Genomic DNA, 25,918 nt, shown 5'->3' with positions numbered 1-25,918 from the left:
CCCGGCTCGCCCCTTCCCTGGCCGCCCTGCAGAGGCAGAGCCCGGCGACCCTCCTCGGCGGCTCTGCGCCCTTGCCCGCCGCCCGCAGCGCCCAGCCCAGCCCAGCCCAGCGCCCTGGGGGGCGGCCGCCTCCTCCCTCTCCGGCATGAACCCCCGCCCCGCCCCGGGAGGCGCTGCCGGAGGAGAGGCGGAGCGCCAGGCACGATCGGGACGCGCCGCAAGGGGCAGCCAGGCGGGGAGGGAGGGAGGGAGCCCGGCCGGCGGGGGCTGCGCTGGGCTGGGCTGGGCTGAACTGGGCGCGCCGCCTGTGGCCCGACGGGCTCTCCCGAATGCCGCCCAGGTGCGCCTCGCCCCGGAGCTCCCGGCCGCCTCCCGGCCCCCCGAGGAAGGTCTGTCCGCCCGCCCCGTCGGGGAAGGGGAGGGGAGGGGGGGCGGGAGGGGGTGGCGCTCCGGCTGGCGTCGCGGGGCTTGCGGGGCGGGGGGTCGGCCGAGGGGACCACCTGGCAACGTTGCGCCTCTCCCAGACCGAGGGCTCGCGTGGGCTTAGAAGGGCGCAACTCTGCTTAGGATGCCGCGCGTAAGTCAGGGCGGAGGAGGCGGTGAAAAGGCTCGCTCTCTACTCCGAGGGAAACCTCCCCCCCCCCCGCTTCAGTCAGCATGTCGGCTTGCCAGTCTCCCGGTGGTGCCTGGAAATCTCTCCTTCAGTCTCCCCCCCCCCCCAAATGTCCAGGACTTTCCCATCCAGGGGCGGACAACACACATCAGACTTGCAGGTGGACTCCTTGGTGGATCTTGTTTGGCTCAGCAGAGCAGCAAGGGGTTTGTGTTTTTAAAAACCTTGCCTTTATTCCTCTGAGGAGGTGATATGCAGGATCTGGGTCGGAGGATTTGAGTGTAGAGCTGCGAAGGCAGAGTTTGGAGGGGCCAGAGGCCTCAGGGGGTCCAAGGCCACAAAGTCCCCCCTCCAAAGCAGCCCTTTTCTCCCAGATCTCTGTAGTCTGGAGATGGGATTTTGGGAGACCTCCAGGCCTCACCTGGAGGCTGGCAACCCTGTTTGTGTCCCTTTTCTTGTCACCTTACGAATTTCTCCCTGGCTCAGCAGTGAGGATCCTTCAAGGCCCTCTTCTGTGTATCCTACCATGTGCATTTGTAAACATTCTGGCTTTCCGGTTGGCTCCCTGCCCCACACATCTCAGGCCCTGTGTCTGCCGGCCCTCCTGGGTTGCCCATCGGGCCGGGAGGCCCCCTCCCCTCCAGGCTAGCCGGTCGCATCTGTCACGAGGATATGGGGTGCAGTAGGGCACAGGATCCAGCTCCTTTCAGTCTCCAGCTGCCAGCCTGATGCCCCCCTCGTGCCTGTGCCTTGACTCAGAGGCATGTCAGTGGAATTTCTGCTCTGGAGGGAGTGTGCGGAATTGTTGCCCGAACACGTCAGGCTGAACGGCCCGTGAAAATGTCTGTTCAATTCTGTCAATTTCTGCTCCTTCTGCTCCCAGAGATTGACAGATGGGCCCCCCCATTGTTTGACGGTGGGAGCCAGCAGCTGCTGGGATATTGGAACACTTAGCAAACAACGCTAGAAAAACACACACCAGACAATCTTCTCAGAAATAAGAACATTTGAACATACATTAAGAATTTATTTGCGAGCCACTGATGAAAATTTGGGTTTGAGAACGGCTTGTGTATCCGGACCCCTTTCTGGCTCAACTTGAATGAAAGAGGCTGTAGCCTCACCCCGCTTCCTTCTAGCAACGGCAGGGCCAGTTGTTTTCAGCACCTGCCTGGAGGTTGGCAGCCGTATTCCCTGCTGTAGATCGGGCCTAGTCCCCGAAGCCTTCTTGGGGGAGGATCTCCAGGCCCCACCTGGAGACTGGCACCCCTCCTTAGCCAGCGGTTAGGTCTGAGGGCAGCTTTGATCTGAATGTGGAGCCTCTTTGGGGGTGAGAAGACCCGGACCCAGGTGGGGTCTGTGTCCGCTCCAGGTCTGTGTGGGCTCTCAGCTTAGTGCGGTCAGTGACACAACTTCTCCTGGTCAGCAGATGCCTCCTTGCCCAGTAAACATTATTCACGGGGGCGTTAGAAAGCCCGGCCGTCTCTCTCTCTCTCTCCCCCTCCCATATGCTCCCCCATGCTTATGGCTTTGTCCGGAAGAGCATGATGTGCTATGTCGGTTTCTGCCCCTTTTAGGCATTTCAAACCTGCCGAGAACATTTCCTGTCTGTTGTGTTTGCCTGTCAGAAAGAGGCGTCACCTGACTGCAGCCAAGGGTGTGTGTGTGTGTGTGTGAATGGAAGAGTGGCGGTCATGTTTTTTGTTTCCTGCATTTCACCTGTCAAAGGGAGTCTCTTTCCCTATGTGGAAAAGACAGAAAGACTGACTGAGGGGGCCAGAGACTTCTGCCTTCCCCCTCTCTCCCCAGCTACCAGCACTCAGGGCTTCTGGGAAAGGCCACAGACTCTGGGGGGACAGACGGGGCCCCTCCTGCAGGAGACAAGGGCCGAAAGTGGGGAATTCCCTGCCAGGGATGGTCATGAGGGCCACAGGCAGTGGCAGCTTTAAAAGGGGATTAGACAGGTAAGTGGAGGAGAGGTTAAGGTGACCAGATTGTCCCACTTTTGGAGCGACACCTGGCAAATTGTACTTATGTTGAAATTAAGAAATTATATTCTATGCATTCTATGAAACTTTTTGTTGCTCCATATAGACCGAATTTTAATGAAGAACTCCCCCCGGTCAATGGTGTCCTGCTTTACTAATGTTAAAATCCGGTCACCTTAGGAGAGGTCCCCTCGTGGCTAGTGGCCACCAGGCCTAAAGAGAACCTCCACAGTCAGAGGCCGGCAGACTCTAAATCTCAGAGCCAGGAAGCAACATCAGAAGCTTGGGAACCTGCCCAGGTTCCCAAGATACACAGGAAAGGCAGCAGTTTGGATTTGCTTGCATGGGAAACATTTTGCCTCAATGATGCAGTTCAGTCTCAGGTGAATGCAAGCAAATCCGGATTGCTGCCTTTTCCTGTGTATCTCAGGTCCCTGGGCAACTTCCTTATGCTGTGTGCTAATTTGCCCTCTCACTCTGTCTAGAAGTCTGAACTGATTATTTCCATGACGTTGTCTCTGAGGGAGGGGCCTCCTGCACATGAAAGCCCATTCCTTGAATGAAACTTGGTTGGCCTTCAAGGTGCCAACGGACTCTGCATTTGCTCTTCTGCTTCAGACCAACCTGGCGACCCTCTTGCATCTGTCCACCACAGTAGCTGGTCTCACCGCTGGGGGACGAGGGAAGGGAGGTCCACTCCGGCCACGGCTTCCCCATCTGGGACTGAGCTGCAGGCATAACAGGCAGCATTTGGGGCAGGATGTTTTAACCTTGTATAGGTTTTTTTTTTTTAAAGAGGAGCCTCTTGTGGCGCAGAGTGGTAAGGCAGCAGACATGCAGTCTGAAAGCTTTGCCCATGAGGCTGGGAGTTCAATCCCAGCAGCCGGCTCAAGGTTGACTCAGCCTTCCATCCTTCCAAGGTCGGTAAAATGAGGACCCAGCTTGCTGGGGGGTAAACGGTCATGACTGGGGAAGGCACTGGCAAACCACCCCGTATTGAGTCTGCCAAGAAAACGCTGGAGGGCGTCACCCCAAGGGTCACACATGACCCGGTGCTTGCACAGGGGATATCTTTACCTTAGGTTTTTAAGGCCGTAACCCACCCTGAGCACTGGAAGGGCGGGATAGAAATAAAAAGATATTACAATTGTTTCCCCCAAAGAAGTTGATGAGCAAAGCCATTTATTTATGTATTTATTTCAACATTTTCTCGCCCTTATTCTGCTGTGCTGTCTCCTGCCCTCCCAGATGGTGCTTTGGACCCATGACTGCAGCTGGCTGACAGGGGCTCCTTCCGAATTCACCCCACCAGAAGAGTCACCGTCTTCACCATCGCTTGGTTGAACCCTCCGACCCCCATGTGCTCCCCCGACGTCAGCTGTGAGTCATTTTCCCTAGACGTCTCACTGTGTTTATCAGCAGAGAGCTGCCTTCCGGGCGAATTCTCCTGAATGCTTACTCAAGGCACCGGGCTCAACGTTCAGCCCTCCGGGGGTGAGGGGGTTTGTGTTCAGCTTCTCCTTTTCTTTCTCCTTTTCTTCCCTTTGGGCAATCGCTCCCTCCCCTGTGGGAATTTAATCTGAAGTTTGGCATCACCTTTCCTGGCCCTTTAAAAGGAAATGTTTTCGGCAGAGCTGCAGAGTCCGACTTGAGTGTCGGAGGGCGGCTCGTGGGCTGGCCAATGCGCCGGCGCATGGATGCCTTTCCCCTGCGTAACTCTGAGTGTTCCCGGGGGACCTGGACGCTGTTCTGCAGCTGGGGAATGTCTTCCTGCATTCTTTTCCCCAGGACGGCCGGTATGTTGCACCTTCTGCATAGTTCATGTTTAACCTGTTCCTAGACTTGCTTCTGAGGAAATCTTTTGACCAGTGTGGGGAAAGACATCGGGAAGTCATGGGGAGGGTGCCTCAGCCACGGGCTCAGCTCTTTTTTCATGCCCAGTTCTTGCAGGCATCTTGTACCTGCAGAGGATGGGTGCTTTCTCGTGGGTAAAACAGGAGCCGCTTAGAAGTGGTGCTTTCCCACCCTCTTCTCTACCCCAAGGAATAGGTACCAGGCACAAGTTTGGGGAGGAGGATGAGTTACGTCCCGTAAAGCAGGGGTAGTCAAACTGCGGCCCTCCAGATATCCATGGACTACAATTCCCAGGAGCCCCCTGCCAGCAAACGCTGGCAGGGGGCTCCTGGGAATTGTAGTCCATGGACATCTGGAGGGCCGCAGTTTGACTACCCCTGCTGTAAAGCCTTTATCGGCACGCCATAAAAAAGATTTTACATAAAACAAATGGGGTTCCGTCAAACTTATAATAAAACTTGGCATAGGTACATCAACAACTTTAAAACTTAAAAGTTTTAACATGTATATCTCAATATCCGAGTTTCTGTTACCCTGCTACTATTTTGTCAAACTTTTTATCACTATTATCTGTGGGAGATGCAGTTTCTTGGAAGGGTTTCCCGAATGGGTGGGAGTTAAGTAATTTTTTACATGTTTTAAAAAATTGTTATACCGTTATCAGGTGATATGACCATACATGGTCATATCAACCTGCCCTCCCCTCCCAAAATGGCCAATGCTGGGCCTGGAGGGGGTGGGAAGGGAAGGGAAGGGGAGGGGCCAGGTGGGCATGTCCACAGCTCTGCTTCCCAACCACATTCTGCATGATTGCATCACTTCTGGGGTTTCTCAAAGCCTGAAGAATGTTTCAGAGGTTCCTCAAGGGGGAAAAAAAGCATTGATATAGCATACAAATTGAATTCACAATCCACAACATTGCAGTCTAATAACCCAAAACTCTGTTGTTTGTTCAATAATTTGGCCATCCTCTTTGCCAAAATGATCCTCCATGAAAGAAACCCCGTATAAAACTAGCGTATTACACTTTTGCTAAATCCACCAGATTCTAAAGAGGAGGCAGACACTTCCACTTAAGGTTGCCAAACTGCAGGTGGCCCCTGGAGATCTTCCAGTATTCAGGTTGACCTCCAGAGGACCAAGATCAGTTCCCGTGGAGAATAGATTGCTTGGGAAGGGGGACTCTAGGGCATTATGACCTGCTGGGGCATTATGACCCCATCCCGTCCTTCGCCAGCCCTGCCCTCCTGTCTTCACCCCCCAGATCTCCAAAACCTCAGTTTCTTCCCAGGATGGGAGAGGCTCAATTAGCACGTTCTCGGGCCATACTTTTCGGGGAGAACTGTGCCCTTCCCCTCTAAACCGTGAGCCTCCTTTTGATTTGATTCCACGTGCCTCTGCAGACATTCATTCAGAGCACCCCTTGGGAGAGAGAATGTTTTCGGATTTAAAAAGAGTGGAAAAACTTGAGCCGCTTTGCTTTGGGCCACACTGAGCTGACTTTTCAACTCCCTCTGAACAAGGGCTTCTGTGGAGAATTCAATCCTTGATGCTGCATCTGTGAGCTGAGAACTGGTGACCCGCTCACTGGGCTGGAAATCGTCACCCACCCTGCAGCTCGCGCCCCCGTCCCCCACGGATGTCCTTTCTGCTGTTAATGGTTAACCTGTCTCTGAGTTGTCAGCGCAGGAAGCGACGGGCTGTTTGCTTTGCTTGCTCAGGAACCAGCCCAAGGGAGGTTCCCCTCCGGAGGCATTTCCTACGCTGATTTGAGCACCTTCTGGCTGAAAAGCTGGACAGAATGCTGGATCCGTCCCAGGGGTTTTGTTGTGGGGTCGGTCATTCTGCGATGCAGCGGAAAAACCTCCCTGTAGGGTGGTCCAAGCACCACAGGCAGCTCCAGGACCCAACTTGCCTTTTGTGTATATATAAATGCTTTCTTCTGGGCACCTGAAAGCTGGCAGGGAGGGTTTCTTGGATGAGAGAGGCCCATGAAAGCACGAGCACAGGATAAAGCTTTGTTGGTCTTAAAGGTGCCCCTGGACTCACTTTGTTCTGGGACAGACTTTGGAACTTCACCGAAATCCCCAACACAAAACCAGAGAAGAAATACCTGGAAATATTTCACGAGAAAGGAATAATCATAGAATCCTAGAGTTGGAAGGGGCCATAGAGGCCATCTAGTCCCACCCCCTGCTCTACACAGGATCAGCCCTAAGCATCCTAAAGCATCCTAATAATGCACAAAGAAACAGAAATGAATACTTTCTTTGGGGTGATCCTGCGTTGAGCAGGGGGTGGGACTAAATGGCCTCTATGGCCCCTTCCAACTCTAGGATTCTGTGACTCTTTGATAGTGAAGAAACAAGGTGCCGCATAGCGCTACTCCCCTCCTGTGCTCCTCGCACATGCTTTCTCCTCGTCACTTTGGGCTCCCCCCACCCTGCAAACGAGGCTAGCTCGGAAGGCCCACGCAGCCTTGGTGGGACTTTGTGCCGTGTTGTGCTTACGGAGGGATCTGCGCTGCAGCGGCTACTGACTCTGTGGTTCCACGATCCGATTCCATGACTCCGTCCTATGACCTCTGGCCTTTCGGTTTGCCCAGGAGACGTGATCACCGGGAAGATGGACCCGGCCAGGGAGAAACTGCGGAAGGAGCTGGAGGAAGAGCTGAAGCTCAGTACCGACCAGCTGCGCAGCCACGCCTGGTACCACGGCAGTCTGCCACGGAAGGTAACAGCCCACGGCCGATGCCGGAACAGGGAGGGGCCACGCCCTGGCTGAGACCATCTCTGCCCTGTGAGCGAGATCTGTTTGAATGAGGGTCCCCAACCTTTTTGAGCCCCTCCTCTTTTCTCAGGGCATTTGGGGGGCACAAGGAAAGCTGCTGGCGGGGATCATGTTGGGCACACAGGCAGTTTCTCTCTCTCTCTCTATTTCCGTTCCACCTTTGGGGACTTCAGGAGGCAGAGACCCTGCTCCGGGAGGATGGGGAGTTCCTGATCCGCGACTCACGATCCAGCACGGGAGACTACGTCCTTTCCTGCTTCTGGCGTGGCCAGGCCCTGCACTTCAAGATCATCCGGGTGGTCCTTCGTCCCCGGAAGGGTTATTCCCGCACCCTCTTCCAGTTTGAGCAGGAGCAGTTTGACAACGTCCCGGCCTTGGTGCGCTTCTACGTGGGCGACCGGAAGACCATCTCGGACTCCTCGGGAGCTGTGGTGTCCCGGCCCGTCAACAGGGACGTGCCTCTCCAGTGGCTGGAGGAACGTCACAAGGGACCCGTCAAGAAGGAAGGGGCACTGGCTCGGCGGTTCAGTTTCCACACAGCCACGGCCACGGAGGAAGTGGAGGAGGCGAACCTGCTCCGGTATGGAAGCCACAGAAGGCGGTGGTGGGAGGGGATGTTAAGGGACAAGGTGGGCCTGGAGCCAAGAACCCATGCCAGCATGCCGCATCTTGGCCTCAGTTCCCTGCCTGTAAAAAGGAGAGATGCTAGGCCGGATGGCTGGGCAGGGCTGTGGTTCAGTGGCAGAGCCTCTGCTTGGCAGGCAGAAGGTCCCAGGTTCAATCCCCGGCATCTCCAGTTAGAAGGACCAGGCAGGAGGGGAGGGGGAAGACCTTGGCCTGAGACCCTGGCTCAGTGGCAGAGCCTCTGCTTGGCAGGCAGAAGGTCCCAGGTTCAATCCCCGGCATCTCCAGTTAGAAGGACCAGGCAGGAGGGGATGGGAAAGACCTTGGCCTGAGACCCTGGCTCAGTGGCAGAGCATCTGCTTGGCAGGCAGAAGGTCCCAGGTTCAATCCCCGGCATCTCCAGTTAGAAGGACCAGGCAGGAGGGGATGGGAAAGACCTTGACCTGAGACCCTGGCTCAGTGGCAGAGCCTCTGCTTGGCAGGCAGAAGGGCCCAGGTTCAATCCCCGGCATCTCCAGTTCAAAGGATCAGGCAGGAGGGGATGGGAAAGACCTTGGCCTGAGACCCTGGCTCAGTGGCAGAGCCTCTGCTTGGCAGGCAGAAGGTCCCAGGTTTAATCCCCGGCATCTCCAGTTGGAAGGACCAGGCAGGAGGGGATGGGAAAGACCTTGGCCTGAGACCCTGGCTCAGTGGCAGAGCCTCTGCTTGGCAGGCAGAAGGTCCCAGGTTCAATCCCCGGCATCTCCAGTTAAAAGGACCAGGCAGGAGGGGATGGGAAAGACCTTGACCTGAGACCCTGGCTCAGTGGCAGAGCCTCTGCTTGGCAGGCAGAAGGTCCCAGGTTCAATCCCCGGCATCTCCAGTTAAAAGGACCAGGCAGGAGGGGATGGGGAAGACCTTGACCTGAGACCCTGGCTCAGTGGCAGAGCCTCTGCTTGGCAGGCAGGAGGTCCCAGGTTCAATCCCCGGCATCTCCAGTGAGAAGGACCAGGCAGGAGAGGATGGGAAAGACCTTGGCCTGAGACCCTGGCTCAGTGGGAGAGCCTCTGCTTGGCAGGCAGGAGGTCCCAGGTTCAATCCCCGGCATCTCCAGTTGGAAGGACCAGGCAGGAGGGGATGGGAAAGACCTTGGCCTGAGACTCTGGCTCAGTGGCAGAGCCTCTGCTTGGAAGGCAGGAGGTCCCAGGTTCAGTCCCCAGCATCTCCAGTTAGAAGGACCAGGCAGGAGGGGATGGGAAAGATCCTTCTCTGCCTGAGACCCTGGAGAGCAGATGCCAGCCTGTGGGGACAGAACAGGTATGATTGTGTTAAGTGGGCCTGTTCCTCTGGGGACAGTCTGCTTCCATGGCTGACCGGAACCTGAATATCTGGTCCAAAATAATGAAGTATGTAAGAAAGAAAAGGAAGGAAGGAGATTGGAAGTGGAATAGGAAGGAAGGAAGGAGGGAGGGAGGGAGGGAGGAAGGAAGGAAGGAAATGGCTGTGAAAGTGAACATCTTGCTGGTTTCCCTTTCTTTGGGAGCCAGAGCAGCTTTGCCTTGTGGTGCCTTGATGTGGATTTCTTCCCTGTTCTGTCTGCCCAGACTGAGCCCCTGCAGCCTCTGGACTTTTGGGGAGGGGGGAGGGGCGTGGACCTCATTGTTTCTCTCACTGTTTCCCCCTCTGATCCAACAGGGCCAAGGACCGCAGCGGAAGTGACCCCAGCAGCCTGGACCAGCTGGACCGGAGGCCCTCCCTGCCCTCCGCCCATTCAGACAGCAATCTGCTGACCAGTGAGTGGACAAGGGGGGGGGGGAGGTCAGGGCATGCAGCTTGGTGCGCAGGGCAGGGTGTGTGTGTGTGTGTCTTGTGCTGAATTCAGTTTCAACTCCATCTGCTCCTGGGTTGCAAAACCCCCAAGAAATTCATGCCTGGCAGATTCCTGAAAATCCTCACCTGCTTTGCAATCTTCAGCTCTTCTTGATTTGGGCTCAGTGCATTTTTTCTTAGCAGCAGAGTTTTGAAGGGCTCCCCTGTTTCCAGCTTGAAAGAATGGCTCATGCACAGGTGAGGAGCCCTGCAGGCATCTGAGGATCCCATGAGACGTTGTGACTTTTAATCAGTTGAGTCTGGTTTCCTGGGCTCTGCTCACGCTTCCTGTGGTCACCCTGCAGTGGCAGGAAACTGCCTTTTACGGACCCCCTGGGGCCACATCCTCTTTGGGACCGACCTGTGGAGGAGAGTAGGCACCTCCTTCTCCCCTCGTGGACTTCCCAAGCTGAAATGGCCCTGTGGGCATCACGACAGACTCTGCACATCCCGTCCTCAGGGCAGAAACCGGCCTTGCAGCTTTTAAAAGGCTGCCCCCCCCCTCAGCTCCAGAGCAACTGCGAGCCTCAGGAGTCAGGTCTGGGGAAGCCCAGCTCAGCTTGTCAGAAGTCATAATTGATAGGCAATTCCGTCCCCTACAGAGCAAAGCCCTCCTCAATGCCAGCTGGTTTATATTTGGGGGAAACTGTAAAATGCTTTAAAATGCAATAGGGATTTTAATGTATTCTAGCGCGTAACGTTACCTGCCATGAGCCTAACAGGGAGGTCGGGGTATAAGAATGAAAAAAAATGTATTTGTATATTTCTTCCTCTCCTCTGCCCAGGCAGCCCAGAACCCCCCGCTGGGGCCCAGGACCGCCCAGGGCTCCCCCCCTTGTCTCCCGTCTTCCGCACAGGCAGTGACCCCATCCTGCGGCCGAACGCCCGCTCGTCTTCTGCGCAGGGGGGCCAGGCGCTGAGTGGCTCAGAGGGGCGGCTGCACTCCAAGGCCCCCCCCAAGCCCCTGCGGGCTCCCTCCGTGCTGGTGAGTGACTACTGCGAGCTGGTCCCCAAGGCCCCCGAAGGGCCCCGGAGCCACGTGGAGCGGCTGAGAGCGGAGGAGAGATGGCGCGGCCGGGCCCACGTCACAGAGACCACCTTTGGGTTCCTGGACTCGGAGGGGTCCTCCCCCTTGCCCCGCTCGGAAGGTGCCGAGGAGGAGCCGAGGCTTGAGCGGCCCCTCCTGGAGACGGTCTCCTCCTTCCGGCCGCGGCTCTTCCGGTCCCTTCTCTTGCCTCCGGACAACAAGCCCTTGGACCCCAAGGCCCTCAAGGCCCTCAAGAGCCTCTTCGCCCAGCACGGCCCCCGGACAACGGCCTGGCACATCCTGCAGGCCGACTGCCAGGTGAGCGCACCTGCTCCCCTTCCCTAGAGCATTTCGCAGAGGGGAGAGCTGAGGCCGATGGCTTTCACCCAGGGCTAGCAGGGTCTGTGCTGGACTGCCAGGCAGGCTGAAGCTTAGAACTGTTGGGGCAGGAATTGGGGGAAAGCTCCCTTCTCCCAACAGGCTTCTGGGATTCACTCATTACCCACCTGGATCACATGCAGGGTCAGTGAGGAAGGCCTTAGACCAGGGGTTTTTAACCTGGGGGTCGGGACCCCTTTGGGGGTTGAACGACCCTTTCACAGGGGTTGCAGCAGGGCAAGAAGCTTGGCTGGGGGGCGACATCCACACAACAGCCTTGCGGGGTTGATCAAAAGAGTGTTTGTCTGGAGCAGCGGAAAAGAGCGAGATCAGCCTGGTGGGACAAGAGGCAGAGCTGAACTGAGAAACCCCGGAAAAAAATCCAATTTATATCCAATCATGAACAAGGGATCTTCACGCCATTGGTCCATTTTGGTTCAATTTCTGTGAAAGAACCCTTGCATAATTTAATGGTTGGGGGTCACCACAACAGGAGGTGCTGTATTAAAGGGTCGCGGCATTAGGAAGGCGGAGACTCACTGCCTTAGATGCAGATGCTGCTTCTACAATTTGTCAGTGGAGGTCAAATCTACCCATTTTTTAAAGCCAGGTTGGACCAGTTCTCTCCTTCCCTTGGGTCTGTTCATGGCCCCAGTCTCTGGATTTAAGTATCTATAGGTGTTGAGCGTTAGATATGCTCATGCTATTTTTTACCATATCCTGAATTTTAGTAACAACACTGGAAGCCCCCACCCACCCCCCAAGCATTCAGTTGAAGTTGTGGGAATTGGGCCAGGGGCAGCGACAGCCAACGGCCAATTCTTCCTGTCCCTTTTAAAGAGCAAAAACAAACCAAGCAGCCCTTGTATTTTAACCAGATTTCCCACAACATTCAACTAGATCAGGGGTAGTCAAACTGCGGCCCTCCAGATGTCGATGGACTACAATTCCCAGGAGCCCCTGCCAGCATTCGCTGGCAGGGGGCTCTTGGGAATTGTAGTCCATGGACATCTGGAGGGCCGCAGTTTGACTACCCCTGAACTAGATGTTTGTCACTTAACATCTCTCCTGGCGGGACCAAAACAGGAGGGTGGAGGCAGAAGCCAAACCCATAGCCATGTTCCAGGTTCTGGAGAGACGAAGCTGAGCTTCCAGTCAGAGCATAAATTCTGGGAGCAAAAATGGCCTCCAGCCTTTGTAAGCCTTAATTTTCCCTCAAGATGCAGCTAAATGTTGTTAGACTCATAGAACACCAGAGTGGGAAGGGGCCATGGAGGCCATCTAGTCCCACCCCCTGCTCAGGGCAGGACCAGCCTCAAGCATCCAGGAGAAGGATCTCTCCAGCCGCTGCTTGAAGACGGCCAGTGAGGGGGAGCTCCCCACCTCCTTAGGCAGCCCCTTCCACTGCTGAACTAGACTCCTAGAATCCCAGAGTGGGAAGGGGCCATGCAGGCCATCTAGTCCCACCCCCTGCTCAGTGCAGGATCAGCCTCAAGCATCCAGGAGAAGGATCTCTCCAGCCGCTGCTTGAAGACGGCCAGTGAGGGGGAGCTCCCCACCTCCTTAGGCAGCCCCTTCCATGGCTGAACTAGACTCCTAGAATCCCAGAGTGGGAAGGGGCCATGCAGGCCATCTAGTCCCACCCCCTGCTCAGTGCAGGATCAGCCTCAAGCATCCAGGAGAAGGATCTGTCCAGCCGCTGCTTGAAGACGGCGAGTGAGGGGGAGCTCCCGACCTCCTTAGGCAGCCCCTTCCACTGCTGAACTAGACTCCTAGAATCCTAGAGTGGGAAGGGACCGTGCAGGCCATCTAGTCCCACCCCCTGCTCAGTGCAGGATCAGCCTCAAGCATCCAGGAGAAGGATCTGTCCAGCCAGTGAGGGGGAGCTCCCCACCTCCTTAGGCAGCCCATTCCACGGCTGAACTAGACTCCTAGAATCCTAGAGTGGGAAGGGACCGTGCAGGCCATCTAGTCCCACCCCCTGCTCAGTGCAGGATCAGCCTCAAGCATCCAGGAGAAGGATCTGTCCAGCCAGTGAGGGGGAGCTCCCCACCTCCTTAGGCAGCCCATTCCACGGCTGAACTAGACTCCTAGAATCCTAGAGTGGGAAGGGACCGTGCAGGCCATCTAGTCCCACCCCCTGCTCAGTGCAGGATCAGCCTCAAGCATCCAGGAGAAGGATCTGTCCAGCCGCTGCTTGAAGACGGCCAGTGAGGGGGAGCTCCCCACCTCCTGAGGCAGCCCCTTCCATGGCTGAACTAGACTCCTAGAATCCTAGAGTGGGAAGGGGCCATGCAGGCCATCCAGTCCCACCCCCTGTTCAAGGCAGGATCAGCCTCCAGCATCCAGGAGAAGGATCTGTCCAGCCGCTGCTTGAAGACGGCCAGTGAGGGGGAACTCTTGGCAGTCAGCCAGGATCCCTGGGGCAAGGGGTCCTAGCACTGACCAATGCCCCCCCCTCCCCTGTCTCAGGCTGCCAGGATTACAGGCGTCTCCCTGGAGCAGCAGCAGGCCATGGGGGTGGCCTCAGGCTTGGAGCTCATCACCCTTCCTCAAGGACATCAGCTGCGGAAGGACTTGCTGGAGAGGTACCGAGTGCGGAGTCTCCCCTGGCTGTCCCTGCGGGCCCCTGGGCTCACACTGCGTGGGGGGAGGCAGGAGTGGGAGGGAGGCTCAGCCCAGCATTTTGAGTCCCGTTCCTGAATGTTGTGTTTAGGGACATATCATGAAAACTCAGGGTTAGAGGCTCAATAGAAAGACGAACATTTTTATCCGGTTTTATTCGCTGTTTCTTGAGCACTAGCGGCCTGCTCTGAAGGGCTGCCAGCTTGAGGTTGGGAAATTATTGGAGATTTGGAGCCGGAGCCTTGGGAAGGGCAGCCTTGGGGGGGGGGCAGGGACCTCAGGGGAGGGGAAGTGATTAGTTGGGATTCCAGGAGACCTCCAGGCCCCATCTGGAGGCTGGCAACCATAGCTGTCAGAAAGTGAGCTTGGCCTGGCCCCCTCTCCCCGTGTGGCTCAGGGGCATTCAGAAAGGAGCAGGTTCTTCCCTGCTCTTGCTCCAGCCAAGAGCCTTCCTTGCAGGGTCCGGAGGAAGACGCGGTACTCAGGCTTCTCCTGTTCTCCTTGGCCACCCTCAGGCACCACCTGATAGCCCTGGGCATCGCAGTGGACATCTTGGGCTGCACCGGGGCAGGGGCCGAGCGGGCAGCCACCCTGCACAAGGTCATCCAGGTGGCCCTGGAGCTGTGGCGGTCGGCGGGGGACCTTTTCGCCTTCTCTGCCGTGATGAAGGCCTTGCAGCTGCCCCAGGTAAGGGGGGAGGGGAGCCCGAGGGGCTCAGGGGCAGGGCCTCTCCACCACCTCCCGAGGAAGCCTGTTCCACTGAGGAACTGCTCTGACTGTCAGGAACTTCTTCCAGATGTTTAGATGGAATTTCTTTTGCGTTAATTTCATCCCATTCGTTCTGGTCCGACCCTCCGGGGCAAGAGAGAACAACTCTGCTCCATCCTCTGCATGGCAGCCTTTTAAATACCTGATGATGGTTCTCAGATTCTTTGTCTTCTTCTTCTGGCTCACTCACCCCACAGGGTGTCTGTTTTAGGGAGAGGAAGGGAAGGCAATTGGAAGCTGCTTTGAGACTCCTTCGGGTAGAGAAAGGCAGAATATAAGAAGCCATTCTTCCTTTTCCTCTGCTCTGACCAAGCAGTAATCTCAGGGCTCTCCCAGCCTCCCCTCCCTCCCCTGGTCCCTGTTGTGGGAAGGCAGCGGGAAGCCACTTTGAGGCTCCCTCGGGCAGTGAAAAGCGGGGTACAAAACCTTCTTCTTCTTCTTGTGACATCCTGGTCTAACGGAGGCTGCTGCTTGCCCCCCTGTCCTCCTCCTGGTTTGGTTCTGGTGCCATCTTCTGAAGACAGATGCCGGACTGCAATGTTTCTCTGGGTCTACGAGGGATGCCTCTAGGAGCCCCACTTGGCGGTCCTTCTAGCCATCGAGAGAGAGGCTCCCGTCTGACACTCTTAGCCACCACATGACCCTTGCCTCTCCAAAATTAGCTCCCCAGGGAAGCTCCTGGCCAAGTGCCTCTCTTGAGCCTGTGCATGAGGCAGCCATTGGGAGCAGTGTGCCTGTGGGTGGTGGGGGTCAGTCGGATGACCCATGTTTGCTCCTCCCCCCAGGTCACGCGGCTGGAACAAACATGGCGGCATCTGCGCCAGAACCACACCGCGAGCGCAATTGCCTTTGAGAAGGAGCTCAAGCCACTTCTGGGGCGCCTGAACCGGGCAGAAGGTGAGTCTTGGGGGGCCTTTTGTGGGGGATGCTTCTACGGAGGGTATGCAGCTCAGGGGCAGAGCCTCTGCTTGGCAGGCAGAAGGGCCCAGGTTCAATCCCCGGCATCTCCAGTGAGAAGGACCAGGCAGGAGGGGATGGGAAAGACCTTGGCCTGAGACCCTGGCTCAGTGGCAGAGCCTCTGCTTGGCAGGCAGAAGGTCCCAGGTTCAATCCCCGGCATCTCCAGTGAGAAGGACCAGGCAGGAGGGGATGGGAAAGACCTTGGCCTGAGACCCTGGCTCAGTGGCAGAGCCTCTGCTTGGCAACCAGAAGGTCCCAGGTTCAATCCCCGGCATCTCCAGTTAGAAGGACCAGGCAGGAGGGGATGGGAAAGACCTTGGCCTGAGACCCTGGCTCAGTGGCAGAGCCTCTGCTTGGCAGGCAGAAGGTCCCAGGTTCAATCCCCGGCATCTCCAGTTAGAAGGACCAGGCAGGAGGGGATGGGAAAGACCTTGGCCTGAGACCCTGGCTCAGTGGCAGAGCCTCTGCTTGGCAGGCAGAAGGTCCCAGGTTCAATCCCCAGCAGCATCTCCAGTGAAAAGGACCAGGCAGGAGGGGATGGGGAAGACCTTGGCCTGAGACCCTGGCTCAGTGGCAGAGCCTCTGCTTGGCAAGCAGAAGGTCCCAGGTTCAATCCCCAGCATCTCCAGTTAGAAGGACCAGGCAGGAGGGGATGGGAAAGACCCTGGCTCAGTGGCAGAGCCTCTGCTTGGCAGGCAGAAGGTCCCAGGTTCAATCCCCGGCATCTCCAGTGAGAAGGACCAGGCAGGAGGGGATGGGAAAGACCTTGGCCTGAGACCCTGGCTCAGTGGCAGAGCCTCTGCTTGGCAGGCAGAAGGTCCCAGGTTCAATCCCCGGCATCTCCAGTTAGAAGGACCAGGCAGGAGGGGATGGGAAAGACCTTGGCCTGAGACCCTGGCTCAGTGGCAGAGCCTCTGCTTGGCAGGCAGAAGGTCCCAGGTTCAATCCCCAGCAGCATCTCCAGTGAAAAGGACCAGGCAGGAGGGGATGGGGAAGACCTTGGCCTGAGACCCTGGCTCAGTGGCAGAGCCTCTGCTTGGCAAGCAGAAGGTCCCAGGTTCAATCCCCAGCATCTCCAGTTAGAAGGACCAGGCAGGAGGGGATGGGAAAGACCCTGGCTCAGTGGCAGAGCCTCTGCTTGGCAGGCAGAAGGTCCCAGGTTCAATCCCCGGCATCTCCAGTGAGAAGGACCAGGCAGGAGGGGATGGGAAAGACCTTGGCCTGAGACCCTGGCTCAGTGGCAGAGCCTCTGCTTGGCAACCAGAAGGTCCCAGGTTCAATCCCCGGCATCTCCAGTTAGAAGGACCAGGCAGGAGGGGATGGGAAAGACCTTGGCCTGAGACCCTGGCTCAGTGGCAGAGCCTCTGCTTGGCAGGCAGAAGGTCCCAGGTTCAATCCCCGGCATCTCCAGTTAGAAGGACCAGGCAGGAGGGGATGGGAAAGACCTTGGCCTGAGACCCTGGCTCAGTGGCAGAGCCTCTGCTTGGCAGGCAGAAGGTCCCAGGTTCAATCCCCAGCAGCATCTCCAGTGAAAAGGACCAGGCAGGAGGGGATGGGGAAGACCTTGGCCTGAGACCCTGGCTCAGTGGCAGAGCCTCTGCTTGGCAGGCAGAAGGTCCCAGGTTCAATCCCCGGCATCTCCAGTTAGAAGGACCAGGCAGGAGGGGATGGGAAAGACCTTGGCCTGAGACCCTGGCTCAGTGGCAGAGCCTCTGCTTGGCAGGCAGAAGGTCCCAGGTTCAATCCCCGGCATCTCCAGTTAAAAGGACCAGGCAGGAGGGGATGGGAAAGACCTTGGCCTGAGACCCTGGCTCAGTGGCAGAGCTTCTGCTTGGCAGGCAGGAGGTCCCAGGTTCAATCCCCGGCATCTCCAGTTAGAAGGACCAGGCAGGAGGGGATGGGAAAGACCTTGGCCTGAAACCCTGGCTCAGTGGCAGAGCCTCTGCTTGGCAGGCAGAAGGTCCCAGGTTCAATCTCTGGCATCTCCAGTTAGAAGGACCAGGCAGGAGGGGATGGGAAAGGCCTTGGCCTGAGACCCTGGCTCAGTGGTTCAATCCCTAGCATCTCCAGTTAGAAGGAGGAGATGGGAAAGACCTTGGCCTGAGACCCTGGCTCAGTGGCAGAGCTTCTGCTTGGCAGGCAGGAGGTCCCAGGTTCAATCCCCGGCATCTCCAGTTAGAAGGACCAGGCAGGAGGGGATGGGAAAGACCTTGGCCTGAGACCCTGGCTCAGGGGCAGAGCCTCTGCTTGGCAGGCAGAAGGTCCCAGGTTCAATCCCCGACATCTCCAGTGAAAAGGACCAGGCAGGAGGGGATGGGAAAGACCTTGGCCTGAGATCCTGGCTCAGTGGCAGAGCCTCTGCTTGGCAGGCAGAAGGTCCCAGGTTCAATCCCCGGCATCCCCAGTGAAAAGGATCAGGCAGGAGGGGATGGGAAAGACCTAAGCTCTATGTGAACTGTGACTAGCAGGTCTCTCAGGTGGGACCATTCCCATTTGCTATCCTGCCATCCACTGAACTCTGACCCTTCTGCCTCCGACATCTGCCCTCTTTTGGTGTCCTGTGATTGTTGGTTGTGTGTTTGTGTCCCCCACAGAGAATACGACCCCCTCCCTAAAGGAGGTGGCTGTCCCCCACATCCTGCCCCTCCTTTGCCTGATGGAGGGAGAAGAGCGGTGGGGGGAGTGCGAGGAGACCTGCGACGTCCTCCTGCGGATCCTGGCCGCTGCCCGCCACTTTGCGACCTCTGCCAGCCTCTTCCGGGCTCAAGCCGAGGCAAAGCTGCAAGGTAGGGTCCCAAGCCCGCCCCCGGCTCCCCTTCGAGACTAGAGGCTGCGAGGTCTGCCCCTTCCCTCGAAGACCCCATTTGGAACCCCCCTGAGGGCGAAGGACGGTGGCCGGTTTCCAGGGGGCAGCAGGAGAACTCCCAGAATTACCCCCCGCCTGCAGGGGAAAGAGAAGGGCTCCTCTGGAGAAAAGGGCTGCAGTGGAGGGGGGACCCTTGGCCACTCCACCTCGTGCAGGTCTCTCCTCTCCTCTCCTCTCCTCTCCTCTCCTCTCCTCTCCTCTCCTCTCCTCTCCTCTCCTCTCCTCTCCTCTCCTCTCCTCTCCCCAGACCCTGCTCTCCTTGTTTCTGCTGGTCCGTGGGGATGGAGGGGAGCAAGAGTGGGGGCACGGCTCCTCCCCTGCTGCTCTTTTGGCAGGGGAAAATGTGGGTGGGGGGGTGGTGCTGGTGGCAGGAGCTCTTCCTTCCTCGGAGGCATCACTCCACGCTTGGTGCCCTCAGGAGGAGCAGCCTTTTGCCTGGCTTTGCTCTCGGCCACAAATCGCCCTTGCAGATCCTTCTAGGGCCGGCTCATCCATGGACTACAGGTTGGACTTGCCACAGGCCCCACACAGTGCCCCCACCCCCCCGCTGGATCAGGGGATCTCCTCCCCCTTTCCCCTCTTTTAGAGCACTTGGAGTGACCCCCCTTTCCACTGTGTGTGTGTGTGGCTGACCCCCCCCCCAGTTGTTCTCTGCTAGCCCCCCACGAACCCTTAAGCCTCTCCCGCCAGAAGGGTGTGATGATCCTTTCCGTGAATCACTGGAAGAGTTGTCCTCCTTCCGAAAAGCTGCATCGGCAAAAATATTTCCTTTTTGACACGTCAGAACAGCACATGACGCCATTAGAGAGAGAACTTGGTGCAGCGGCTCATGTGTTTCAATGTTGTTTTTCATCTGCTTTGGGTACTTAATATTTTCATTTTAGTCTTAATATATATTCATGGCTCAGCCTTTGGGTCCTTGGCTTGGTTTTGTCCCCATTTTATTTTTGAACCTTTGTGGCAATGCCAGAAGATTCTAAGTGTCTCCGGCTGCCGGGCGGGAGCTGCTTGGCGTGGTTTGCCCTTGCCTGCCCCTGCATCTGGGCCCAGGGGCTCCTCGGAGGTCGCCCTTCCACGCGCCAGCCAGGGATTTGCTTCCAAGAGCTGTTGGGCTCACGCTCTGCCTGGGCTCCCCATCAGGGTCCTTGGCCCACACACCGTCTGCCCCGCACTCCGCCTCCATTTAGGGAGGAAAAACCAAACACCCCAATATAGGATGGGGGAGTCTTGTCTTGGCAGCAGCATGTGTGAAAAGGATCTAGGAGTCCTAGTAGACCAGACATTGAACATGAGTCAGCAGTGTGACTCAGGGGCTAAAAAGGCAAGCGGGATTTGGGGCTGCATCAAACGGAGTCTCGTGTCCAGATCACGGGAGGTGATGGTACCGCTTTACTCTGCTCTGGTTCGGCCTCCCTTGGAGTCCTGTGTTCAGTTTTGGGCACCCCAGTTGAAGAGGGATGTAGAGAAACTGGAGCGTGTCCAGAGGAGGGCAACAAAGATGGTGAGGGGTTTGGAGACCAAGATGTATGAGGAAAGGTTGGGTGAGCTTGGTCTGTTTAGCCTGGAGAGGAGACGACTGAGAGGGGATTTGATAACAATCTTCAAGTACTTAAAAGGGTGCCATATGAAGGATATGAAAGATGAGCCTCTTGTGGCGCAGAGTGGTAATGCAGCTGTCTGAAAGCTTTGCCCATAAGGCTGGGAGTTCAATCCCAGCAGCCGGCTCAAGGTTGACTCAGCCTTCCATCCTTCCGAGGTCGGTAAAATGAGTACCCAGCTTGCTGTGGGGTAAACGGTAATGACTGGGGAAGGCACTGGCAAACCACCCCGTATTGAGTCTGCCATGAAAACGCTGGAGGGCGTCACCCCAAGGGTCAGACATGACTCGGTGCTTGCACAGGGGATACCTTTACCTTTACGAAGGATGGAGCAGAGTTGTTCTCTCTTGCCCCGGAGGGACGGAGCAGAACGAATGGGATGAAATTAATGCAAAACAAAATTCTGTCTAAACCTCTGGAAGAAGTTCCTGACAGTCAGAGCGGTTCCTCAGTGGAACAGGCTTCCTCGGGAGGTGGTGGGTTCTCCCTCTTTGGAGATTTTTAAATAGAGGCTGGAGAGCCATCTGACGGAGAGGCTGATTCTGTGAAGGTTCAGGGGGCGGCAGGTGACAATGGATGAGCGAGAGGGCTGTGAGTGTCCTGCACATTGCAGGGGGTTGGACTAGATGACCCCGGAGGTCCCTTCCAACTCTATGATTCTAGGATTCTATGACTCTTGCACTCACTCCTTTGCTATTGCCTTTCCAGGGTTCACAGCCTCCCCAGAGCTCCTGGAGGTCTTCCGGACCGAGTTTGCCCTCCTGCTGCTGTGGGGCAGCAAGGGGGCGGAGGCAGACCGGACTGAGCGGCACAGGAAGTTCGACAGGATCCTGACGGTCCTTTCCCAGAAACTCGAGTGAACAGGGCAGGGCCTCCCACCCTGCAGGGAAGGGCGAGAAGCCCAGGAAGGGACACCCGGGAACTTTGCGGTTTGGCTGGACAGACGGCAGCTCCTGGGACTGCGAAGTGAAGCAGCGCTCCTGACGGGAGAGTCCACAGGAGGGAACGTCCCTCCAGCGTGACATGAACAAGCAAATCCACTTCCTCTCCTCCTGTGAGGCCAGGCAGGGGCCAAGGGCGAGGGGCTGCAGCGGGCCCCAGCAGTACGGCCCCATGGGGGGGGGGGTGGGGAGGCAGACCAGGCCCCTTCAGAGGTCCTTTGGGCGTCCTGTCTGAACTCTTCCCTGCTTCCTTTCTCCAGCCTCGGCTTCAATCAGTCCTAATTACAGAGGCCTTTCCAAGAGGACGAGAGAGACGCAGGGGGAGGGGAATTGGGAACACAAAGGCAGCCCCCCCACCCCCTTCTCTCTGGCTGTTGCAAGGGAAGAGCCGAGGGGGGCAAGACGCCTTCCCTGTCCACAACACTCAAGCGAAGTGCAGCTTAGTATATTTCTAAAACACCCACTCCAGGGGTGGGGCGAGAGACAGACAAGCTGGGGCTCTCCCGCCATCGGCACCCACAGCCCTTTGGCTACTTTTATCGACTACGGACAGGAGGTGTGAAAAGGCACCCAGCTGGGCTGGACAGACGTTCCCCGTGGCAAGAGAAAGTGGCTCAGGGACCCCCTCCTCCCACCGCCCTGGAGGGGGGGGGGCTACAGGCACACACAGATTTTGGCAGCCGACAAGCTCAACGGAGTAGTAAAATAAATTGGTCACTGTATAAAAAAGGCGAATACATTAGTATTTTTTTTAAAGAAACCACACAAAATACACAAAGGGGGGCAGGGGGGAGGGAGGGGCTGGGAGAACTGTGCGGGGGGGGGGCCACACCACGCCAGGACTCCCCCGGCAGCCAAGGCCTCAAGGGAAAGGGTGTGAGAGAGCAGGCACTTTTCAAATGGCGGAGGGAGCCCCAGGTTCATCGAATCCGGGCCAAATAAAGTGCATTTCGAGGACAGAATCGAGAGACGGGGGTGGGGGCGGGGGGGGGGCAGGCTTGGCACGGAGGCTGCCCCCCCCCCCTGCAGAGAGCGCGTCACCTGGGCGGTTGGTGCCAAGAGGGCACCTTCCAGAAGGCAGGCGTAGCAGCAATGCCAGGGGGCGAGGCCCAGATGCGCTCTGGCTACACACCCAAGAGGGAGGTAGCCGGTGCCTGCCTGGCAGGAAGGAAAGCTTTTTTGGGGGGGGGAGGAGGGGGGCCTCACTGGCACTGGCTGAGCCCCTCCGGCCATTCTAGAGCCAGCAAAGGAGGAGGGTCCCTTTTTCACCCACACGGCTGTTTCTAGCGCCCGTGGGGCTCTCTGCTCCGTCTGGTGGGGGAGCCTCTCTCTGGGCCAGCTGAGCGGACACGGAAAGCGTGTGCGGGAGCAGAAGTGCTACTAGCTGGGGGCTGAGCAGGGGGGCCCCCTCCCGTTCCTGCCCTCCTCTTTCTCGAGGAAGACGATGATCTCGGCCCACGCCCCCTCCCTGCAGCCGGCCGTTCCCCACACGCAGCGGGGCCTGAGTCGGCCCCAAACGCTTCACCCGACGCCTTCTTCGGCCCCTGCCCCACTGCGGCTGGCTGGCCGGCCGGCCACGTTCACGCTGCAGTTTCCGGGATGCTGTTGGCTCCCCCCCGCCCCCCGCCCCTCAGTTGAGGCTGACGCGCAGGTAGGAGGTGGGGACGTAGCCCTCTCCCCCTTGGCTCCTCCGGACGCGGGTCCACCCGTCCCCTTTGTCCTCCTCCATCAGGCTGAGCTCTTCCCCCTCCTGCAGGGAGATGGTCCCCTCGCTGGAACCTGGGGGGGAACAAGAGAGAGAAGGCAGGCAATGCTGGGTGATCCTCCTTTAGCCGTGGGGAGGGGTTGGTCTAGATGACCCAGGAGGTCCCTTCCAACTCTATGAAGGAGCACAACGAAGCAGGGCCCCTTTAAGACCAACTGTCTAATTTTGGCTACACGCTTTTGTGTAGGTGGGGATTTTAAGTGCCAGGAAGCATCGCTGGGAGGGGGCATAAACAAACAAACAGATTTTTAAAAAGTCTTTAAAAATTAATTCCCCCTAGCCTGCCCCTTCTGCTTGGAAAGCCACGCCACTCCCTCCCCGGCTGAGTCTGGCCTTTGCCCCTGACGCTCCAAGCCGGCAGTGCTGGAGAGGAAGGGCCTGGCGGCCACACGTCCAGGGAGACCCCGCTGAGCAGCTACCTTCAAAGTGGTACAAGGCCACACAGGTGCCCACTGGAGAGGCCGGGTCCTCCTCAAAGTCCTCGTCAAACTCCGTGTAGATGGGCTGGTTGAGGGTGTCTTGGTTCTCCTCGGGGGTGGTGGTTTCTGGGCTGCAAGGAGGAAGGACAACCGCTGTGGCTCCGCTGTGGCACGGACAGGCGGAGAAAGCTCCACCCAGCCACACGCTTCCCTCTGAGCGCGCTCCTGGAAGCCGACCGGCTGAAGCTGCAAGCTACCTCGTTGCTCCTGGGGACCGCCGAGCCTTGATATATCGAGTTCCCACCTTTGGAGTTGTGTGGCTATTATTTCCCAGTGGGCAGCCGTGTTGGTCCGAAGGAGCAGAACGAAGTTTGAGTCCCGTCAGGCACCTTGAAGGCCAACGAAGGTTTGTTCAGGGTGTGAGCTTCCCTGTGCAGGAGCAGGTCTCTGCACGTAAAGGGGCCACGGGACTCAGGCTTGGTGCTACTATTTTCTAGCTATTGCCACAATAAAGAGAAATGCTTCCCCCACAAGGCAGAATGGAGACGAGCCAACAAAGGATGCAAAAAGAAAAGGATTGTTAACGACTGAATAACCCCGATGCATTTTGTGATGAGCTTCGTCAGGGGGAATTGACCAGAATAATATAAAACAAAAAAATATATTAAGTACGTTCTTTTAAAAAGTTGGGAAAATAGAGGACTATTTCATAGAGCATGTACAGAGTACAATTCATGATCTGTTGTTAAAGTGTAGAAAACTGAACCGGCATTAGCATGTACTGCAATTTCACAAAATATACACAGGATACAATTCGCGTTACATAAGTTCAAAGGAATCTCTGTTTAGAGCAGGGGTAGTCAACCGGTGGTCCTCTAGATGTTCATGGACTACAGCAAACGCTGGCAGGGGCTCATGGAAATTGTAGTCCATGAACATCTGGAGGACCACCGGTTGACTACCCCTGGTTGAGAGTATTTATTAAATAGGTGCTAGAGAAACACGCCAACCTTTCAGATTCTTTTTCGTTTCCTTGCCATGCATACACTTGAATCAGAAAGAGCCGTCCAGACAAGCCCTGGCTTTTACCTACATGAGCACCTGCCAGGATTTGTGTAACAGGAATTATGTAATATGGATTGTGAAACACATTCAGCCATTTATGGCTCTTTTCCTTTGGCGCTGTTCCTTTTTCTAGTTATTAGAATCATAGAATCATAGAGTTGGAAGGGGCCATACAGGCCGTCTAGTCCAACCCCCTGCTCTACGCAGGATCAGCCCTAAGCATCCTAAAGCATCCAAGAAAAGTGTGTATCCAACCTATGCTTGAAGACTGCCAGTGAGGGGGAGCTCACCACCTCCTTAGGCAGCCTATTCCACTGCTGAACTACTCTGACTGTGAAAAACACCCCTGCTTCTTACTTCCCAAAGGACACGATAAAGGGGATAATTCTACATGTAGCTCTCACTGCTGAATTATCCACTTTCATTTAAAAATGATTTTCCTAAGTGAGCCGTCCGAAAACAAACTGGAGAGGGGCAGCATATAAATCAAAGTATAAACAAGCAAACAAACAATCAAGCCGCTAGTCCTCTTTCTTGTAGCCTCACAAGAAAAATAGAGGTTTTTAAAATAAACGGAGAGCTAGGAATCTAGTGGAACTGATCATTCATGACAAGAGAGAGCTTGTGAACGGATCGTCCTGTTCTCACCATCTGTACATTTGGGCTCCATATGGGAAAGTGTGATGGACCCACAACTACCTTCTGCATTTTATGGCTGCTCCACCCGCTTACAATGTTCTCCCCTCTGCACCCGTGTATGCGCATGCCCACGTATGGTCATTAACAACTGTGGCTAGAAGAGCACTGAACGTCATGCCCTGTAAGAGTTTTGCATACACAAGACCCCCTGTTTGCAGAAAAGGGTCTCCAGGAGAAAGGCCCTCCCCTCCTGCGTGGGGGGCACACTGCAAACACACACCGGCATGCCACAGAGGCTACATGCGCAGGGGTCTCTCTAGCCCTGCTGGGCTGCCGGGAGAGAATCTCCGCCCCGAACACCCTCTCACCTGTCCTTCTCGTGGGAACAGTTGTTGTTGTTCAGGGTGCTGGCGTGGTCCACATGGCGGTTATACCGCGTGACGGTCTCCGGGCGGTTATTCAGCATCCTGCCCTCTGCGTCTGCCAGCCAGGCCTGCGTGCAGCCAGGAGACGGAGTTAAGTTTTTCACTGCACGGCATTCGCTCAAGAGGGTGGGGCCAACACTAATAAGGCTGACCCTCTCATCTGTGTGCATGTGCGCACACACACATGCGCACACACACTGGGCTGCCCCAGGGAGTCACTTGAGCATCTCAGCTGCAAAACCAGCCCCAGCATACCAGACATACGAGAGCAGAAGGACATGGACCTTAAAATGTGACGACAAGCAAGGCCAGCCAAAGTGCTGCCTGATACACCAGCCTGAGGAGGCTGATGAAGCCCATGGGGCCTCCCCCCAGCAGGATGGGATCTTATAATCCTAGAATCCTAGAGTAGGAAGGGGCCATAGAGGCCATCTAGTCCCACCCCCTGCTCAACGCAGGATCAGCCCTAATCTTCTGTCTGCCAGCCGTGCCTGGGCATGACCATCGGGGCCAGCTGCAAGGAAAAGGACCACCCTGTCTTCTCTCCCACCTCCTTACTTCATACTTCTGGATCTCTCCATGCAGCCTCTCGATATTGGCCAGGGTCTCCGAGATCTTTGGCTCCAGGCTGCTGGGGTCCCCCATCTGGGGCGTCTTCTGATAAACATCCTTCATCTTATTTAAGGCATCCCTGAAAGGAGGCAGGCCAGAGAGAGAACGAGACG

At 56.7% G+C, this 25,918-nt stretch overlaps 2 protein-coding genes across 8 annotated transcripts in view; one reads left to right on the top strand and one right to left on the bottom strand.

The window, feature by feature from the left end:
* Positions 1-133: 133 nt before the first annotated feature.
* SH2D3A (SH2 domain containing 3A) lies at positions 134-21,615 on the top strand. Of its 2 annotated transcripts, XM_077329860.1 has the most exons (11): positions 134-389; positions 3,850-3,981; positions 7,061-7,188; positions 7,419-7,825; positions 9,544-9,641; positions 10,503-11,062; positions 13,595-13,710; positions 14,263-14,434; positions 15,301-15,412; positions 18,070-18,261; positions 20,648-21,615. In XM_077329860.1, exons 3-11 carry the CDS (start codon positions 7,081-7,083, stop codon positions 20,797-20,799), a joined length of 1,917 nt encoding a protein of 638 aa, XP_077185975.1. In that variant the 5' UTR covers positions 134-389; positions 3,850-3,981; positions 7,061-7,080; the 3' UTR covers positions 20,800-21,615. The 2 variants fall into 2 exon arrangements, with proteins under 2 accessions (XP_077185975.1, XP_077185974.1); XM_077329859.1 differs by lacking the exons at positions 134-389; positions 3,850-3,981 and adding an exon at positions 4,071-4,397.
* Positions 21,611-25,918, bottom strand: part of TRIP10 (thyroid hormone receptor interactor 10) — a 57,138-nt gene continuing 52,830 nt past the window's right edge. For 4 of the 6 annotated variants that reach the window (XM_077329853.1, XM_077329855.1, XM_077329858.1 and 1 more), the window contains 5 exons: positions 25,752-25,884; positions 25,137-25,261; positions 23,322-23,453; positions 23,065-23,195; positions 21,611-22,659 (listed from right to left, as the gene is read on the bottom strand). In XM_077329853.1, the coding sequence (XP_077185968.1) occupies positions 22,511-22,659; positions 23,065-23,195; positions 23,322-23,453; positions 25,137-25,261; positions 25,752-25,884 (670 nt within the window). In that variant the 3' untranslated portion in view covers positions 21,611-22,510. The remainder of the gene's footprint in view (positions 22,660-23,064; positions 23,196-23,321; positions 23,454-25,136; positions 25,262-25,751; positions 25,885-25,918) is intronic. The other 2 variants (XM_077329854.1, XM_077329857.1) reach the window with 1 other exon arrangement.

The sequence above is a fragment of the Paroedura picta genome, chromosome 3, assembly GCF_049243985.1.
Source record: "Paroedura picta isolate Pp20150507F chromosome 3, Ppicta_v3.0, whole genome shotgun sequence".
In the NCBI taxonomy this organism is placed as follows: Eukaryota; Metazoa; Chordata; class Lepidosauria; order Squamata; family Gekkonidae; genus Paroedura; species Paroedura picta.
This window is presented reverse-complemented; position numbering and strand designations above follow the sequence as displayed.

Coding starts and splice junctions, on each gene's coding strand:
- SH2D3A (XM_077329859.1), top strand. CDS start 4,283: ATGCGCCGGCGCATGGATGCCTTTCCCCTGCGTAACTCTGAGTGTTCC. Junction 7,189..7,418: donor ACGGCAGTCTGCCACGGAAG/GTAACAGCCCAC, acceptor TGGGGACTTCAG/GAGGCAGAGACCCTGCTCCG. Junction 15,413..18,069: donor GCGCCTGAACCGGGCAGAAG/GTGAGTCTTGGG, acceptor TGTCCCCCACAG/AGAATACGACCCCCTCCCTA.